Genomic DNA, 19873 nt, shown 5'->3' with positions numbered 1-19873 from the left:
TTTACGTAGAAAGTTGCTGTTTTGATGGATATCGTATCATCTTTAGCTAATCTACAAGAATCAAGCATCGAAACACGATTCTGTGACCAGCGCAACTGACCCATTCTGCCGTGCTAAGGAAGAACGCCGCACGAGCCGACGGACGTTGCCACGTTTCGTCCGGTAAAATCCGATTTCCCTGGGAAAATGGCGAATATTATTTTCCAAAATTTTCAGATAATTTCGTACGTAATTTAATCTAAAATATCCGAAAATTTCAAGCCTAAATACGCATGAATGTTGTCATAAATTCACGTTTTATCAAGGGAAATTTGGCAACTCTCGAAAGTTCATACGGCGTTCTTCCTTAGCACGGCAGCATTCTGCCGTGCTAAGGAAGAACGCCGTATGAACATCCGAGAGTTGCCAAATTTCCCTCAATGCCAACCTGTATTTTTGACAACATTTATGGATATTTTTACTTGAAATTTTCAGATATTTTAGAGTAAATTGCGTACAATATTGCCTGAGAATTTTGGGAAATAATATTCACAATTTTCCCAGTAAATTCGGTTTTTGTCGGAGGAAACCTGGCAACGTCTGAAGGCTCATACGGCGTTCTTCTTTACCACGGCAGCATTGGCGACATAATCAGTGACGTAGCCACTAAATCAGTTTATTGCGGACCGGGCGCGGCGTGCGACAGATCGACGCCAAATGACGGGACGCGACGCGTTCGGACGGACGCATCATCGTCATTCGGATCATCATCGTTCCCGGCGGACGCGCATGCGCGGCGCATCTGGTGCCAAGGCCAAGAGCCCTTCCTCCCACCCCCCTCGCCGTGTGACGTCTGACGTGGGGCGGCCGCGCTGTGACGTTTGCTTGTCCGCTAGACCGAGTGCCTGATTGCCCCGCGAGAGGCCACGATGACGCGGCTCAATTCGTCCGTTCGGCCTACCTTGAAACGCTCTCAATTTGCGCTCGACGCGCGCGCGCGCGCCCATTCACTTTCTCCGCTCACGTTTCCTGCAACGGCAGGACTCCCCGCAAGAGAGTCAGCCGCGGAATCCGAGCGCGAAATAGGGCGGTTCTCGGGAAATTCCATTCGCGCATCTCGTTTTCCAGCACCTGGTCTTCGTGGTACCCATCTAAAGGGTCGTACGAAGTACGAAAAGTTGGTCAATAGGTCCTGGGTTCGAATCCCGGTGGTGGCGACTTTTCATGGAACTGTCGAGTGGATCTGCAGTAACAGATTCCACTAGGACGTATTTTTGTCAAACGGAACTAAGCGCCAATTTGAGTTCCGTTTGAAGAATTTAGAATGCCGGATAGCGCGTTCTGTCAAACGGAACTAAGCGTCATGGAAAAGCATTGCGAGTATAGGACGGAATGAGCCTGACGCCCGGCTTCACCGCCAATCTAAGCCCCCCTCTACCTTCCTCCCCCGATGGCGCTTAGTTCCGTTTGACAGAAATACGTCCACTTGGCCTTCATCCCTGACAATTTGAAAGCCTGGAGCATGGATGTGCACTAACTCTAACCCGATGCTCGTTCAAGGTTGCAGAATTCTTTTCTTAAATGGATTGAGGACCTCAAATAACTTAAAAAAAAGAAAACGCTAAGTTGAAAACCGAAGGTGACGACATTAGGATCACTCAGGGAAAGTAATCGCCACTTCACGTTGATTTTTCATCGTAGGTTTTCGAAAAATCTACGCTACACCTGCATTGTAGCTTTAGGTAACCCAGGCTTAACCCTTTTAGAAAGCTTTAAGAAATAATGTACTGATAATTGAAAAAATTGCGAATTCGAAGAAATCAAGCCTGATGACATCTCGAAAACTTCCCACTTGTTTCTGCAGTGGATTCTCGTACCTAGCATCAAGATTCAATGATCGCTCGTTGTTTGCCAGATGAGCGTTTTGATCAGAAAACCGTAATCTTCGTTCAAAATCGGCGAAACTCCTTCCTTCATGGATGTCGATCAATTTTCAATGTGTTTTGAGCCTTCTTTCTAAGCGTTTTGACGGTGCCAGGTATCAAAAAAGTATTTTTCGGCACAAGTTCTGAAACATACTCATTTAAATCAGCTTTTCCGGATGATTCCACCCGAAATCGGCACCTGTAAGTCGAAGGAGAACCCATTTCTGAGCAGTTGTAACATTTAAACCTATGGAAAAGGATCGATAAACAGGGTGTTCTCAGCGAACACCTTAAATAATCGACTCTTTACCATGGGTTTAAATGGCATAACAATCGATATATCGAAATTCACCCCACGCCACTGATTCGTAGTAAAACCAAGGTGAGTTAACCGCAACGGCGTAGCAGCTCTGACGTCTTCCCACGGGTGACAATAACTTTGACAAGAATGAGTTTTTTAACGTCATTCACTGACAAAACGTTCGAAAAAACGCGCTGAAAACTCGGGAACCAATAGTTTCCCTGGAACTTTCAACGCCAAAAAATAATTATGGAAATGTAGAAACAGAGAGATGAAGTGAATTTTTTGAATAAAGAAAAAAATGTTATTCAACGTCACTCAATGATTTTCTTCTGTCCAGGAAAATCCTAGTTATTGGAAAAATATTAAAAATGACATTATTTCAAGTTTAAATTGACCAGGGCTATATAATTTATCATATCAGGGCGTTTTTTAAAGTAAAACTTACAAAGCACAAATCGCGTCTCAATGTTGTTACCCATTCACAAGTTATGTCAGTTTCAGGTTTAGAACTTGTGAACGCCATTACATGGACAAAGGTTTCGTTAGACCTTGAAATTTTCAAAAGAGGTGTAGGTACCTCAACCTCATTGACAGAGTAGGTCCGCAACCACTTATCTTAATTTGCGACGTTGCAGACGTCCTGTCATATTTTAATTTTTAAATGGAAAGCTAATCAACAGCAATGTTTAAAAATTGCCGTGATTTTTCTTCCATATGCGAAGAAAACGTCAAGGAATGATGTCGACTTGTTATCTTTTTAAAAAAAAGAATAGGAGCGGTGATTTTTACGCAACGAGATACGCGATTGCGCAGACTTACACCGTCGTTATGCTAACAAGTACATACTAAATATTTGTCAACATCCAGGGAAAAGGGGGAGGTCTTTCCGATTTTGAATGCACGCGTGAGTATTTTCACCATTTTAAAATATTTCTCAAAATATTTGCAAGATTATCAGATAGTTTTCTTTTAAGAAAAGGAAAAACAAATACGAAACAATAAAATAAAGCTGGAATTCTAATTTTGAAACACTTTATTTGAGAGAGTCCATTCTCCCAGTTTCCACCGACATGCATTCCTTTCTGAACAATGTATACCATATCTGTTAGAAAAACCAGATGCCACAACTTCCTCTAAAAGTAACCGCATAGCTCACGAAAATCGCAAAACGTGACCGATTTTTTCGTTATCAACCCGTCATCGAATGAACTCCCATTGAGATAATGAAGAGCTGTGAACATCATTCCCATCTCAAGTTCTTATCAGCTTTTAAATGGGACTCGGAATTTGTACGCATTGAAGGCTAAAAACTGTAAAAATGCGATTTCCGTGCTTCAACATTGTTCGTTCATAGTTCATTACATAACATTACAGTGACATTGTTCATCTCACTGTAGTGATGCGCGCTTCGTTCTCCAAAACTGCACGCCTTAAATTTTTACTATATTAAAATTAAACGATTTAATTTGTAATCGCTTTTACCGATAGTTCGAATCTTTCCGTTCTGGAGATTGAGTGAGACTCTACAAGATTATTTACTAGGTAGACCAAGTTCCGCAGAAAGGAGCCCCTTTTTCTGAAGGTCAGTTTAAAACGATGAATTAATTTGATTGTCGTGGTCGAAATTGGACCACTTGCGTAATCCTAAAATTAGAAACCCGATTGAGCAACATCAACCACAAAGGAGGTGGTGATGATGAATTAAAGTGTAAAATGTGCACATATTTGTGTATATTTGTATTATAGTTTGTATGATATTTTGCATAGTAGAGTAAGTTATGTTTCATTGGCCAATTTGCGCGTTTTTTTAAACCTAATCCGGGATTTGGCTCGTTTTCGCCAGGATTTGGTCGAAAATTAGATAATCGATCCTGATTGATCCAAATTCCAAGGTTGATGCAACGGTCATCTACCCAAAAGGTTAAACGAATCCGGTCTCGCAAATTCGTCTTAAGGTCTCGATAGACGATCAAATTCCCGAACCAATTACCATCAAAGGGTCGGGAGTTATCAGTCTTAAACTCATTAATTTGCTCAATTTTAAAATGAAAACTTGGCAGAAATGATTCCCGTGGCAGGAAATGATGAATGGCGGCACTCCATTCTGATCTTACTTTGAACAAAATAGTGCGGCCCGCCATTTGATGGTAGATGGTGACCATCAGTCATCAGCATATCTACTTTGATCGGAATCGGTTCCCCCTGGTAAAAATTAGCAGTAGAATCTGTGTTCCAAAATACCATAGATCTACAGCCGGCTGTAAGATTTCCAATGGCTTCTATAGCCGGCTGCACAATTTCTTAGCCTTTTATAGCCGATGGCGATTAAGCAACAGCCAGACGATAAAGTGTATGCTAAACGTTACTAATTACGGATGCTAGGACTTAGTGAGTTTTTGGAATACTGCTCTCTTTTCGGGCCGTAGTATCTTGATTTATTTTGCGAGGAAAGCTCCATAATTTTGATGGATTCCTACTATTACTAATATATTAGAGCGCCTTCAGTTTCGTATGATGCTGTGCAATATTTCTGGTGTGAAATGGTTGCATCAAGCGCCGTGGCACGCTGCGGCGCGGCAGGCGGGCAGCCAGCGCGGAACGCGCATTGGCGCCTACAAACCTAACAGGGATACTTCACGCGTTGCGCAATGCGTGAAGTATCCCTGTTAGGTTTGTAGGCGCCAGTGCGTCGCCGCTCCGCTTTGTGTTAGGCTCTAATATTTCATCTGGCGGAGTCAGCGTTATTCAACTCATGATTTTGAAATGTTTGCACATCCTGTATGGATTATTCTCATTTTAATTGATGAAAAAAAATATGTATTAAAGGAAAATATAACGTGTGTTTTGTAAATATGAAGGTGGTTCAGTATCAAACTAAATGATTTCCAAAGCACACGAATTTCTACACAATTTCTTATAGCCTTTTATAATCGATGGCGAAAAAGCAACAGCCAGGCGATAAAGTGTAAAGCCCAGCGATAGGAACTATAGCCCGGCTGCATCATTTTTTATCGCTTCGTATAGCCCCGCCGTATAATTTTCTCCACATTCTACAGTCAGCTATATGATTTTCTGTAGCCTTCTTTAGTCGGCTATAAGAATTCCTATGGTATTTTGAAACGCAGCTCTTATCGCCAATTTTTACCAGGGCGGAATTTGATCGTGTATCCAGGGCTTTACGATATATCTACTCTATTCTTAGGCAGATCGTGTGGTTAGTGGCGGATTTTAGACTTTTCTAATTGACTCGTTGAATGATGAGCGCGGCTGAGCTGACTGATTAGTGTTGGAGGATCGATGGGCAGCGTAGTAGCGTGACAAGGAATGTATGTTCCATGCATTAATGTCCGAGTCTGTTCAAAATGCGCTTTCTATCGCTGTATCCGGCAACTCGGTCGCATTCGCACCATATCTGCAACCGGGTGTACCTGTTCGCGTAACAGTGAAAGTCCCGTCCCAATCCCAACCCCCCTCCCCTCCCATCTCTCGTATCCTGGATCAACTTCAGTGTTGTCTACCTCCGACAGAGCACAAATAACTGGATGCATTCACGCCAAAGATGTCTACGTAGAGAAAAACTGATTTTCTGCAACTAGATTCGGGTAACTTTTTGGGTAGATGACTGTAGAGTACCTGTGTAGCGAGGGTATGGACGGATGTGAATCTCCGAAAATTCATCAGGCCTTCACCGACGCTTCTGCGAATAGAGTTAGGGCCCAGAAATGCAGCCAACCTATGAATTTCAATTATCCAGAACGATTAATTAATACTATTATTACGAACCGTCGTTTATAAAGCACGTATTTGACTCAGTTTTTGCATAAATTTACTCATTTTTGCGGAAGAACGCTCATTTCTGTACATTCTTGGTCATCTTGGTTAGAATTGGAATTTGTAGACTCTGCAGACTGGCAGTGAAATTTTGTGTGTTAGAAGTTGGTTAGAAGGATGGCTGCCTTTTTGGGCCCTAAACCCTCCATGAAGCGATCTGTCCATACTCTCGCTATACAGGTAATCGAACCGACGGACGTTGCCACGTTTCGTCCGATAAAAACCGACTTTACCGGGAAAGTTGCGAATATTATTTTCCAAAATTTTCAGAAAATTTTGTACGCAATTTAATCGAAAATATCTGAAAATTTCAAGGATAAATACGCATGAATGTTATCAAAAATACATGTTTTATTCAGGGAAATTTGGCAACTCTCGAATGTTCATACGGCGTTCTTCCTTAAGGTCCAGTTACACGATCAAATTGAGCCATCAAATTGGGCCTCTCATTGGTTCGATCGAGCGGTTTTAAGTACCACGTATACGCAATTTCACAGGTGTAGATCCAGCCACCTAAAAGAATATAGATAATTTTCAAAATTGGTGACAACCCTGCATCTTGTAGCTGTTTATAGTATGCGGGTGGCGGGCGTGCATATTAAACTCCGATGAGGGCCGCAAATAGAACGCCCCAGACGACGATACGGATGTACTTACTCTGTCTCTGATTGATTTTTAACGGGAATTACAGAAAGGGTACCTACACGGAAAAAAAGCTTTAGATCATAAAAAGAACTAATATTCCTGATTCAGGTAGCCGAAATTGTTGGTCATAGAAATCAAAATCCGGTTTCTACCGCGAAAAAATAATGTTTGGTACCCTAACTCGTGGTTCTAGGAACCGTTTTTTCGGTTCATGCGATCGACCGATCAAACCAAAATTAAACTACGGAGACATCTTTTGCATTCAAAAAGAAGGCGTTTTCCAGAACTGATAGCACGGTCCCATGGACCAAGTATACTGAGAAAAAGCTATGGCTCATAACCCAAATAGTGGTTCAACGGAACACCACTAATAGTAGTGAAGGTAACATATAAATGTATAATAAATACACATGTACCTTAGCATGGCTCACAGACCGAGAATTATTAGTTCATCTACGACTATTGCTCCATATGAACCACTAATTTTGGTTCATAAAGCCATAGATTTTTTTCCGTGTAGTACGGCCGACTAAGAACAACACCGTACACACGGTTCCTGATAATATGACCTAACTTTTTTTTTTCTAAGTAAGATCGAATGCCTCGTTACCCGAACCGAAAATTATGGTACTATGAACTGAATACTATGAAAAACATTAACACATCATGTTTGATCAACCAAAGTTTTTCTCTCTGTGAAAGCGGAGGGATGAGAGAAACGAAAAGAATTCGGAAACTTCTGCTCCGTCTTATCTCAAGCACATTGTCTGATGATCTATTTGATTCGTATCAATTATGATTCACATACTGATTAAAGTTGGCAACGAGTAAACTTATTTTAAACTGGGCTAAAGTTTCAGAGAATAACTCGGCTCTTTGGTTTCGAAGGTTAAATCGGCGCCACAACTCACGTTTAAACGACCCGAGCGTCGTTATTTTCTCTTGTATTTTCTGAAATCATGAAAGAACAAACATAAATGTTGTATAATAACTTTAACTTCCGCCGCTGCGCTGCGCTGATCGCACTGTGTTTGGCGCAATGCGTGAAGTATTCCGACAGTCTTGTCGGCGCTATGCGTTTCACGCCAACCGCTCCTGACCGCACTGTGTTTGGCGCAATGATTGAAGTATTCATGCAGTCTTGTAGGCGCTAATATGTGTTACATGCCGACCGCCGCGTCGAAGGCTTGTCCTTCAACGTGGCGTCCAATCATCTCAAGTCCTCGTCATCATTCCTCTCTGCGCTAAGCTCCAGGCCAAATTGCGTGTTTAGTTCCTCATCCTCTCTTAACTCGACTAATTAAAGATGCTGTCTCTTGTATCACCAAAAAATTAGAAATTACTATACTCTCAGGAAAGAGAAATTTTGTCCCCTTTTCTCATTGATAATTTTTTTTCTGAATCCGATTTTTTTTATACCTACATTTAAAAAAATTGCAAAATTTGCCGCCCCCTAAATTTGCCGCCATGCATGGGCCACGGCTCATGTGGCCACCCCCTTAATCCGGCCCTGATCCTCCTTCTCTCGATGAAATGTAACTTTTTCGGTTTGTTAAAAGTGGACTTTTACACGGTTTAACGGTCTACGTTTGATTTTCTGTTGCAGTGTGGTCATCCGGCTGATCTAGGAACAGGCGAGAAAAGTAAGTGGCAACGGAATCGAAAAACTGTTGGGAAGTGCCTCCCAAGATGGGTGGCGAGAAGACGAAAAGCGACTCGGAGTCGGAGCAGCGGCTGGCGGTGCTCAGCTACGAGCAAGTGCGGCGGCTCAAAGACGTCATGGACGACACGGTGATGATCCACGGGCGCGGGAACTTCCCGACGCTGGAAGTGAAGCTCCGCGACCTGGTCACCGTCGTGCGGGAGAAGCTGGAGGCCCCGACGGCCGACGGCGGGCCGGCCATGCGCGTGCGCGACATCCGACTCAACGGCGGCTGCGCCTCGCACGTCCTCGCCACGGAGTCGCAGCCCTACAACGACCTCGACCTCATCTTCGGCGTGGAGCTGTCCTCGACGAAGAACTTCGACCGGGTCAAAGCGGCCGTCCTCAACTCCCTCCTCGATCTCCTGCCGGAAGGCGTCAGTCGGAAAAGGATCTCCAGCTGCAGCCTCAAGGAAGCCTACGTCTCCAAGATGGTGAAAGTGAACCAGGACGGGGACCGGTGGTCCCTCATCTCCCTCGGCAACTCCCGCGGGCACAAGAACGTGGAGCTCAAGTTCGTCGACTCGATGAAGCGTCAGTTCGAGTTCTCCGTCGACTCCTTCCAGATCGTGCTCGACTCCCTCCTGCTCTTCTACGAGTGCTCCGACTTGCCCATCACGGAGACCATGTACCCGACCGTCGTCGGCGAGTCCATGTACGGCGACTTCCAGGAGGCCCTCTACCATCTCCAGAAGAAGCTCATCGCGACCAGGCACCCGGAGGAGATCCGTGGCGGCGGCCTCCTCAAGTACTGCAACCTCCTCGTCAAAAACTACCATCCGGCCAAGCCGGACCACATCAAAACCCTCGAACGGTACATGTGTTCCCGGTTCTTCATAGACTTTCCCGACATCCTCCAGCAGCGCGCCAAGCTGGAGAACTACCTGTGGAACCACTTCGTGGGCCCGGAGGAGGAGAGCCTCAAGTATCAGTATCTCTTGCTCTTGCACAACGTCGTTGAGGAGAGCACCGTCTGCCTCATGGGCCACGAGCGTAGGCAGACGCTCAACCTCATTGCGCAGCTGGGCAATCAGGTCTTGTACGCCAAGCAGACCCGCTTGCTGCCCACCACTGCTTTTATCTACGCCAATGGTTACAATTACTATTACGCGCCTCTCGTCCCGTGTACCTGCACCTCTTACATGACCTGCTCCTCCTAATTATTCTTCCTCTCTCTTGCGCGTCATCACGAATTTCGCGCATTACCCCACTCGGCCGCCGTGTCCTCGTAGGCTGCCCTGAAAGTTTGTTACTCATTTCTCACCTGGAACTGCACTTTTAGATCACCTCTCAACGCCCCCCCCCCCTGCCATGCCCTCTTCAAGTTTACGTCCTTTTCTGACTACGCTCCTTCCGAGAGAGCTACTTGTTTCATACTCCAAGATAGCTAATGTTTTGTCTATAATATTTTCCTTCAATTAACAGCTGAGCAATATACTAAATCCAAAAGGATGACTTATTTCCACTCCATCTATAAAGGTTTTTGAAAAACCAAGCATTTCGATCGATAAAGAAGAAAGTGCGTATAATTTATTGTCCACCAATAAATTATAAATTCTAACTGTACCCATTGGAAAATAATCTGATTCTCTTATGAAATGTCGAAAAGACACCCCCATTATAATCGTTATGAGTCGGAAAGTCTTAAGCAAAATATCATACACTATTTAGTGAAACAGAATGTTGGGAAAATTTTATTTTTTATTATGAATTATCAAAAAATCCTACATTTTCCTTGATCTCTAATATAGTTAGGATCACGTTAAAAAATGGTTCATCTATGGGGGCATTTGATTAAACATTTTTGTAGGTGGGGGAATTAGGGGCTCTAGATTTATGTGTCAGACAAATCATCAGTCCCAATTAAAAACTTTAAACACAGAGGCTCACGATTAGTTCATACTAGACTCCAGGCACAATTCGATCTCAAGTTTATTTACAGTCTCCGACAGACCATCATTCGACAAACGTTTTTCTCGACGGGGACGGAAGTCGCTCATTGATTGGTTTACGATTGTAGGATCACGTGATCTCATCGATCGATGCGAAATTAAGCTTGATTATCAGGCTCACTCGCGCCGTCGATAGCCTATCCGAAATTCGCTCTGATAGGTGCATAAGATCACGCGACCCTACCAACCGATGAGGAGCATAGTTCAGTTCAGTTCCATTTTTACGTAATTTACCGTCATTGAAAAACTTTTAACATCCACCCCGCTGGCTGACGTTGGCAGAATCTCATCTCCATGCAACTTAAGTATAAACTAGGAAAGTCTGGTCGCGTTTTCGCATCAAAAACTTTCTCAAAATATTTTTCGAACAAAATTATAAATTTTTCCCTTGTTGAAAGTTTTTGCTTTCATTAGTTAATCTCGTATACTGATCCTCAACTGAAGTCATGTTGCATCTTTTCCTTTTCAATTTCAAGCTTCTTTATTTGCACTGCATGGGTGTGCAGAGCTATCTTATCTAATTCCACCCACTTGAAAAAATATTTTCTCGCGCTTTCAAAACAACTATCGCGGATTTATAACGCAATCCAGTAGTTTTAATCGAATTATAGCCACTCAAAATAAAATAGGAATATGAGACCTTTAACCCACAGCTTTTAATGGCAAGTGAAAGGATCATAGACATTCCTCACCTTGCAAACGCAGGCAGACACACTACACGAGAACCGGTGCGTGTGCTAATGCATGTGCTGCTGAAACTTGAGCATTACAAAAAAAATGAGCAACATGTCGCGTCGTGTGTTAGAAACTCCATCACTCGGAATTCGATTTGAAGAAGCTAGTGACTTGACCACAACCAAAACCAAGAATTATCTCTGAGACCTTCCAGTCAAGACTTTGGAGACCTGCTTTGAAAAAAACCTTAATTTCAACAAAAGGTAAATTAACCGTGAAAATTAACAAATGAACACACGATGGATACCATCATTTTTTTCTGTTAAAAAAAGGAGGAAAAGGAGAAGATAGAAATCGAATCGAATGTAGTTATTCCATAATTTTCTAAGTAGTCCTAATTTCCTGGTATTCGTCGTAAGGGAAATTATCACGTGAACAGTTCACACGACTTCACGTAAAATTTTACACAATTCTTCGCTCAATTTAGAATGAGTCTAAAAAGGATTAACGTATCAACGAAACATTTTGAAAAGTAACGTAAAATCGAGTTTACTTTTCCGTAAAAATACACGAATACAGCTCGTGAGATAAGAATATTGACATTTTTTCCTCTCACGTGTTATTCAACCTCTTTCCATCAGTGGCGTGGCGTGAATTGCGAAATATCGATTGTTTTGCCATTTAAACCTATGGTAAAGAATCGATTATTAAGGTGTTCGCTGCGAACACCCTGTTTCTCAATCCTTTCCCATAGGTTTAAATGGCATAACAATCGATATATCGCAATTCACACCACGACACTGCTTTCCATTTCCCCCTTTTTTTATTCTCAGCTATTTCACAAGTTGTTCACTTTTTTTCCCATCACTAACTGTTACTCGATGGCTTGAGGAAGGTTGGAGGGGGAAGGGGTTATTCCTCTGCAGTGTCCTCTATAAATGGAAAAATTGCTCCAATTTTTATGTGCAAACACTTGAGGTTTCCCAGAATGATGAATCTTCCCGCCAGCGTCATGTCTCGAGGCGCATGCGTAATAATCTCCTTAGCCATCGTTTACTCTTTTCATTGGCAGCCGGTGAGAATTTGAACAAACTTTCGGGGCATCCCGTCGCTCAGGGTCTGTCGAGCACCAGGCTGTGTCTTCCCTCTCATGTTTAGCTAAAGAGAGGCGTTCTCTCTTTTTCTTTATATTATATATGTGTATATTTATTTTCAATAGATAGGTACCTCAATCCCAGCTTAAGCTGCTGAACAGTATTCCATCATATTATACATCGTGTTCATTACCCGCTCACCAAACGCCTTTGAGAGCCTCTCCGCTGGGAATAGAGTTACCATTGGTCACGGTCTTGGACGGTACGCACGTCGAAATGAATCGGAAAGTTCCACGCAATTTTTAACATCTGACAACACCGACTGGTGAAAATAAACTGTCGTAGCAATAAAAATTCCCTCCAAACTTTGCTGCGATAAAAAAAAAACGGCATACTCGCTAATGAGAAATGATAACGTGGTCGTCTTGTGAAGATAGGATCGGCCACTTTATCAGACTCGCACGTATTGTGATTTGTAACCGTTTGCACCCACTAACAGACGGTCAATTTGTGGCATGATATGTTACGGTAGCTTTTTGAATTTTTCGTTGTACTCCTTTGTTAAAAATGTGTTGCTTCATTTGCCGCCGCAAAGACCGTTTTCCCCGTGTTTGCTGCTATGCTAAGGAAAAACGCCGTATGAGCCTTTAAACGTCGCCAAATTTCCATCGATGAAAACCGGATTCACTGGAAAAATTTTGAATACTTCTCTTCAAATTTTCCAGACAATTTTGTTCGCAATTTAATTCAAAACATCTGAAAATTTCTAGGAAAAATATGCATAACTTTCCTCAGAAATGCATGTTTTATCCGGGGAAATTTGGCAACTCCCGAATGCTCATGCGGCGTTCTTCCTTAGCACGGCAGTTTAGTGGTACTTACTAGCGAGTCCCGAATATGTGGCTCACTAATTTCAGGGAAACTAAAAGCGCTTGACCAAAATTAGGGGGTTTTCCGAGTTTGGAAGCGTTGACATTACTCAAAAGCAGTTTTGTGAGAATCATCTGTTGTGTTTTCAGCTATACCTATTTCCATCCTACCTCTGTTTCTTGAGCTAGTGAATCCAAACTGCCTTTTATTCCTCCCGTCATTTGCGCTTTGAGCATAGAACTTTTTCGTCATGTTTCCATGCGACCAAAAAAAATCACTCAATTCTGTCGAAATATGATTGATGAAAAATACGTATGTGTAGATTTCTATCCTCGTGCCTGCGGTGCGAATATCAAATTGTATCATTTAAAAAAAAGAAGAAAGAAATAAATCAGTTCCATCAGGAGGTTATCATAGTCAGCACTCCTACCTCTGGAAGGTTCTGTCGTGGTGTTATCCCTTTCCTAAACTCTGAGTCACTTTCCTAGGTACTTGCTTTACTCGTCAAGGTACATCTGTGTTCTTGGTACAGGATGAACTTTTTTACTCCTATCCTTCAGACACGGCTTACATAACTGTACAACGACCATGATAACTTCGTGCTCAATTATGTGCAAATAGCATAGATTTCTCACCTTTCTTTTCTTATTCGTTTTCTTCCTTGAAAACTGTATCATGTTTAATTACAGAGTTCATTAGGTAGAAATACGAGTTAGAGGAAAGGGGATAAATGAGAAATAAAAAGAATCGCCCAAAGCTGAACTTTTTTTTTTTTTTTTTTTTTTTTTTCCAAAACCCACCTTACATTCTGTCATGAAAATCAGAGGCACTGAACATCAAAGAGTTCGGAAGTCACAAATTAATACAACTAATCTTTTAGACGGTGTTCTTTCAAGAGGAGATTATGCATACTTTCACTGGTAATTAATCATTGCCTGCATACCGATAATTTTGTTAATCTTGAAAAAATAACTGAATGATTGTCTAAGTAAGCTTTCTTGTTGCCGGTGCACTAATCTTTTTTCAAATCCGATTTCCCACTCTAGAAGGCCTATAACGAAACTGTTTGTGAAATAGTTTTCTCCTGTATCTATTACTTATTTTGATACTAATTTATTTATTTGTTAATCATTTATATTTTCGCTGAAAAAAAAAACACTTTGAGCCGATAAAATGTCTCTCCTGACTCCAGAGTGCTTGATATGTTTCAATCAACTGCATTGATTAGCCTCGGACGTATTTCTGCCAAATGGAACTATGTGCTGTATGACGTGAGCCCTGTTATGCATATATTCTTAAGGGTCTCGGGGCTCGTGTCTCAATGCGCATAGTGCCGCTTGGCAGAAATACGTCCAATTTTTAAAAAAATCCTTAGCATTTCTGTCGAACTCTGTCACGTTCAGTAACTCTAGTCAAAACAAGAGTGAAAAGTTAGTTTTTTGCAACCCCTGAAAAATATTCTACATCTATATATCTTTGTCATAATTTTAATCCAATTGTGATGCATTAGGGTTTGATCGCACCATCTTCAAAGATTCGATACAAAATGCGATGTGAACAAGCATAATTTAATCTAGTCTAACTGTTAGAACGATACTGATTTATTCGTGAAGAATATTATTTTATTGAATTCGTTTGTTATTTTTAAGATTTGGTTTTCAGCTCAAATGGTTTTGGATTTTTGGATTATTGGAGAGTTTAAGAGCTGTTTATTGAAGTCTCTTTATGATTTACCGAGTTAAAACCCATGAATTTTTTTTAAAAAATGCATAAATTATCCCATGGATGCAGCCACTCAATTTTGGTTTTCCACAGCTATAATTTGACTGAAGTAACTTTAAGTTTACAGTATGTAGATTTTTGAGTCCTAAATTATCGAGACACTTAGAAATCATGCCATTTTTCGTTCGAGGTTTATGTGCGCAAAGAGTTGTGCTGATAACTATTTAGTCCGATTTTATAAGATTATTTTCGGACTCTTCAATGCACATAATTTTGTTAAATTCACAATAAATTACCAAAAATTAGTAGACATGAACTCATTTTGCTATAAAATTTCTCCCTAAAACAGCTGTGTTCTCCCATTAAGGACATTTTTACCATTAATTTGTAGGCTAACGCTGAAGCACCTTTTTCCCATTTTTTCTTTCTTTCTACATGTATACAAGGTTTTGCAGTCACTTATCCTTGCAAAAATATTTAAAGCGGTCGTGTTACATTAATTTTGTGATTGTTTTAGTTGTATTGCTTTAAAGAAAAAAGAAAATTACATTTTTCAAAGTGTAAATAAACTGACTGATAAAACAGTCACATTCTAGAATATTGTTTTTTTTTTTTTTTTTTTTTTTTTTTTTTTACAATTGACTGTCCTCAGTTTTGCTTATTGTTTAATCAATGTCTGGAGGTTTTTTAAAATCTTTTTTACTTGTTCTATTTTTCAACTTTAATTTTAAACATGCTGTAATTATTATATGATAGAAAAGAAGATTTGAAATAGTAGTTTATCATCATGTCTGTACTTGTCTCTTTTGAATTAATCAATACGTTCATTTATTTATCTCGTTTCAGTTTGTTCTTAGTTATAAACTAAATCAAATAATTTAAATATATTCTCTTTATTTTTAAATTGTACGTACCCATTATTGTATTTATTTTCCAATGAAGTTCATTGATGAATAAGCTTCTCACAAAGAATCGTGAAGAAGGCTCTCAGACTATAATGAGGGATTTTTTTTTTTTTTTTTCAGTTTTTTTGCTCTGTCTTCACCGGGTGAAAAGTTTAAAAACTCGGTTCGCACTGGTTTTAAACTAGTCCTCTCCTACCATTGCATTTCTATACTAACAGATTTATTTTTCATTTATTTAACTGATTGCATATATTCCCAGATTATTTAAATAACCACAGTGGCGGTTTCAGGGGTGGTGCAAACCGTGAAAAGAGGGGCCCAACTTCACATCTAATTTTCATGTTAGAAACTTTACAGAGTACGAGATAGATTGCACTGTCGATAATAAGAAACACATAAAGAACCGGAATGCTATAGAGAGATGACGCTCCCCAACCCTCCTTTCTCCTCTAATCTGAAATCCTTTTTATGGGGAAGTAAAACGTTATCAAACTGTCCGAAAAAAGACTCGCTTGGACTCACTTCCTCGTCTCCTTACCAAACGGATTCGTTCATCAACTCCGTGTGGATTGAGTTAATTTATTATTTAAAGGCGCAGGATGCCCCGAACCCCAAAACCGTGAGGGTGGAACCTTTCCCACTTTTCAGTTACTACCAACTTGATTCGAATCTGCTGCTCTCTAAAAGCACTGGTTTTCTGCACATTATGTGAGCTCTAGTTCTTGTCAAACACGATGATAGAGAATTTATTTCGTCAGCGTAAAATTGAATGCCCCCTCACAATAATCAATGCTGCAGTCTTGTTTATGATAAATCATCAATGAAGGAAACAAGAAGTGGGGTGAGGACCGTCCGAAGTAAGAGGGTGAGGCGGGGGTATCTTTGTTGCAACTCTTCCAATCTAAATGAATGCATCTTGCAGAAATTGACCAATTTATTAGTAGCCTATTTTTACCATTGAAGTTGAATCAAGCATCATCAGTTGTGCATTCAAGAAGGGAATGATCGTGTCATCAGTTGCAGGGGCGGTTGTTTGGTAGGATACTATACAACTGCCCTCAAGATACTAAGAAAAATAGTTTTTCAAATTCCGTACGCTGTTTCCAAGATTTTAGCCACCAATTTTGACCACAGAAAAAATTAAATCCTTAACGTAGCAGTCAACAATATTAATAGTTGAATAAATCAATCGAAATATTCACTACGCTTCCCTGTGCTTATCTGATGAGCGAAACATCCAAAATATCACCTATCAACTTTTATAAATGGCGCACTCTCATTTTTCCAATTCATTCTGATAAATCGCTGATCACATTACCTCATCATAGATCCATCATGAATTTTGAGGATAGTAACGGTTACAAATCGATGAAACTGGAGGTAGGAGAGTTCGTGGGTGGGGAAAAAATCAATTGTTTTCTTCTTGTTCTCCTGAGATGGTCTGTCAACGCAAAAGTTGTATTTAAGACATTTGGAAGTAATGAAGCTCAAGAGAACAGTCAATGGAATGAAAAACGTTTTTTCAAAACGGTACATACAATCTTGCACAGCTTGTAGGTTCTTTATTTGCTTGATGAGGGAAGTAGGGTAATCTAATATCATCGCAATGTGGGCTCGGAGCACCACCCGCTTGTGAGATTCTGCCTCTTTTCACGGAAGTACAGAAAAAAATTATTTCCTGGACGACAAGAGACTCATAAAACTATGGACTTGGCTGCTAACGTCGAATATTTTGGATTGATTGTTATGAATGTGTTTAAAGACCTTGACATGATAGTAGTTGTGCTCTAGGAGAAAATCTGCTACATTAACTTGCTATGTGTAAATATTCAAACGAGCTTGCCACAATAAGTAAGATCAATGTGTAATTTAAAGTTAACACGAATACAGCGCTTTATTCTCATGCTGAAGGGGAAATATTGTAATTTTCATTGAACCTAAGCTAATCGTAACACATGTTATTATTGACTGTTCAGACAATCAAGAATGTAATAACATCTGAGTGCCATACTTAAAAGTCATTGATTCAATATTTTAAAGTGTCTCTCTGAGAAGGATATATCTGATCATTATAAGAGATAACAAATTATAAAATCATTATCAATAATTGTGACTAAAATGATCACGACAAAAACAATCATATTAGGGGAGGAGGGTCGACAGAGGAAAACAACCACTACCCAACAACCAAAAATTTATGGCAGATTTGGATTTGCACCAACTGTCACGGATAAATATTATTAAACCATCAAAATAATAATAATATTCGGGTCACCTAATAATGTATAATAATACGTCGTAATTATCATTTATCACAAATCATCAATTTAGAAAAGAAAAAAATGTTTTCTTCATCTTGTTGCATATTTGATTCAGTTAAAATTTTATTTTGTTAATTAAATAGACTGAAATTAAAATAGATGTGAGATTATTTGTGTTGAATTTTTTTTTTTAAAAAAACCTTATTTATTTATTTTTCTTTTTGTTCATTTTTAATATACTTTTTAGATTATAGTTGTATTTTAATGTCACTTCAAACGCCCCATCTCTGAAGACTTGAATGTTATAAAAATGCATCAATTATACGTAAAAACACCGTGTTGCATAAGAAAGAGCTACGAATAGTTGCCTCCAACATCAATAGGATCCAGTAAAGGGCTATACAATGCAGCACTGACTTCTCAATAAAGTTGATCATTTGTATTTTTGAGATTTGATTGCGGTTTTCATAAGATGCGTAGAAAAATTAACAAGCCAAAGCTTTTAAATGAGCTTTTCTCTTCTCCCCTCAAGTGCATAAGTCATTTATTTCAACAATCTGTAAATTGATGTAATTTGAAAAAAAAATTGTGGGTGAATAGCAAAGTTTACTTCATTGCTTTGTCAACAACTTGTAAATTGTTAGAGGTATTTTTTTCTTGATTTTTTCTATTTTCTTATTTTTTCCAATTTTATGTTATGTTGTAAAAGAGCGATAAAATATGATATTCCAGCATACACAGTAAAAAATAAACAGATGGAAGTTCCAAAATATCACATACATGGCACTTAGACGTAACTACTAACTGTAGAAACTGAAAAGGGTGATTGCCTGAATACATATTTCTACTCGTGACTAGCAACATTACTTTATAGTCTTTATCATAATTTATTGCGTCTCTTTTCTTTTCTTCCTTGAAAAAAGAGAGAAAAAAATTAAAGTTGTCACAACATAACGTTTCTGAACCTTGAACCGTTCCTTCACGATGTGAATACATATTTCATTCATTTTATGAACCTTTTAGATCTCTTTAATAATTAACGTTATATATTTCATTTCAAAGGGAATGTATTTATTTGTCTTGTTTTATTTCCGTTTGTATCATGTACCTACATTTTTAAATGCCCTTGCCTTTTTTCCATTATTCAAATATGAGTCTAATATGTCGACTTATCATTTTGTGTCGACTCAAGGAGAAAAGATGCTAATTGATGAAAATTCAAATACCTCCCAATTTTTTATTTTTTAACTTTACATATTGTCTGTCACGCGTTTAAGTGTTGGACTTTTCCTGGCATTTTTTCTTATTCAATTTATGTTTTTGGCAAGATTATATCCGTGAATAAAGTGAAAAAACTCAACGACGTTGATGATTAAAACAAATCTTGTTTTCATTTTCTCGTGGTAAGGTACCTAACAACTTCACCTTTGCCTTTCCCGACTGCACTAATAACAATTGCGACAGCGCTGTAGAATATTTCAAAAATGTTGAGAACACTAGAGCTAAACTTCAAAGTTACACTGTGGGAACAGTAAGAATTCATTCACATAACATCTTGAGCAATAATATTAGAAGCATTTCCTTTATCCTTCCCTGGTAATTGTTACAACATTTTCCTCTCGCATCATAGTACGATTTAAACTAAGAGTCGAACTGATAACGAGCCCTATAAATTAAATTTTACAGAAGTTCAGAGTGAAAGGAATATCACATATACAAACATAATAATTCCTAATCACATCAATTTAATTTTTCCCTGCTGCAAGGGATAAAATGTCCTCTAACGTGAGTGCAGCTATACATATTTTGATTGGTTTATTTTTCAATAATACATTGCTCATTTGTATTCAGCTAAACCACAAAAACGCGTACCTCGATTGCGATGTTCAAAAATGTATGTAACCTACGTGCATTATTTTTTAAGATCACATCACTGAAGGTTCGTGACGTAATATGTGTTAAAAATCTGCAAAGTTGCAGTCTGGGGTACGTGGTTTTTCGGTAACGC

General features: G+C 39.6%; 1 protein-coding gene across 2 annotated transcripts in view; it reads left to right on the top strand.

Annotated features, from left to right (window-relative positions):
• Nucleotides 1-19247, top strand: part of LOC109032437 (terminal nucleotidyltransferase 5C) — a 53204-nt gene extending 33957 nt beyond the window's left edge. The window contains exons 1-2 of one of the 2 annotated variants that reach the window (XM_072297003.1): nucleotides 3768-3790; nucleotides 8291-19247. In XM_072297003.1, coding sequence (XP_072153104.1) covers nucleotides 8374-9546 — 1173 coding nt within the window. In that variant the 5' untranslated portion in view covers nucleotides 3768-3790; nucleotides 8291-8373 and the 3' untranslated portion in view covers nucleotides 9547-19247. Of the gene's footprint in view, nucleotides 1-3767; nucleotides 3791-8290 lie in introns of those variants that run through there. The other variant, XM_019044563.2, reaches the window with a different exon arrangement.
• Nucleotides 19248-19873: the final 626 nt, after the last annotated feature.

This window comes from Bemisia tabaci, chromosome 2 (assembly GCF_918797505.1).
Source record: "Bemisia tabaci chromosome 2, PGI_BMITA_v3".
NCBI lineage: Eukaryota > Metazoa > Arthropoda > Insecta > Hemiptera > Aleyrodidae > Bemisia > Bemisia tabaci.
The sequence above is the reverse complement of the archived record's forward strand: the minus strand, read 5'-3'. Positions and strand labels throughout refer to the sequence as shown.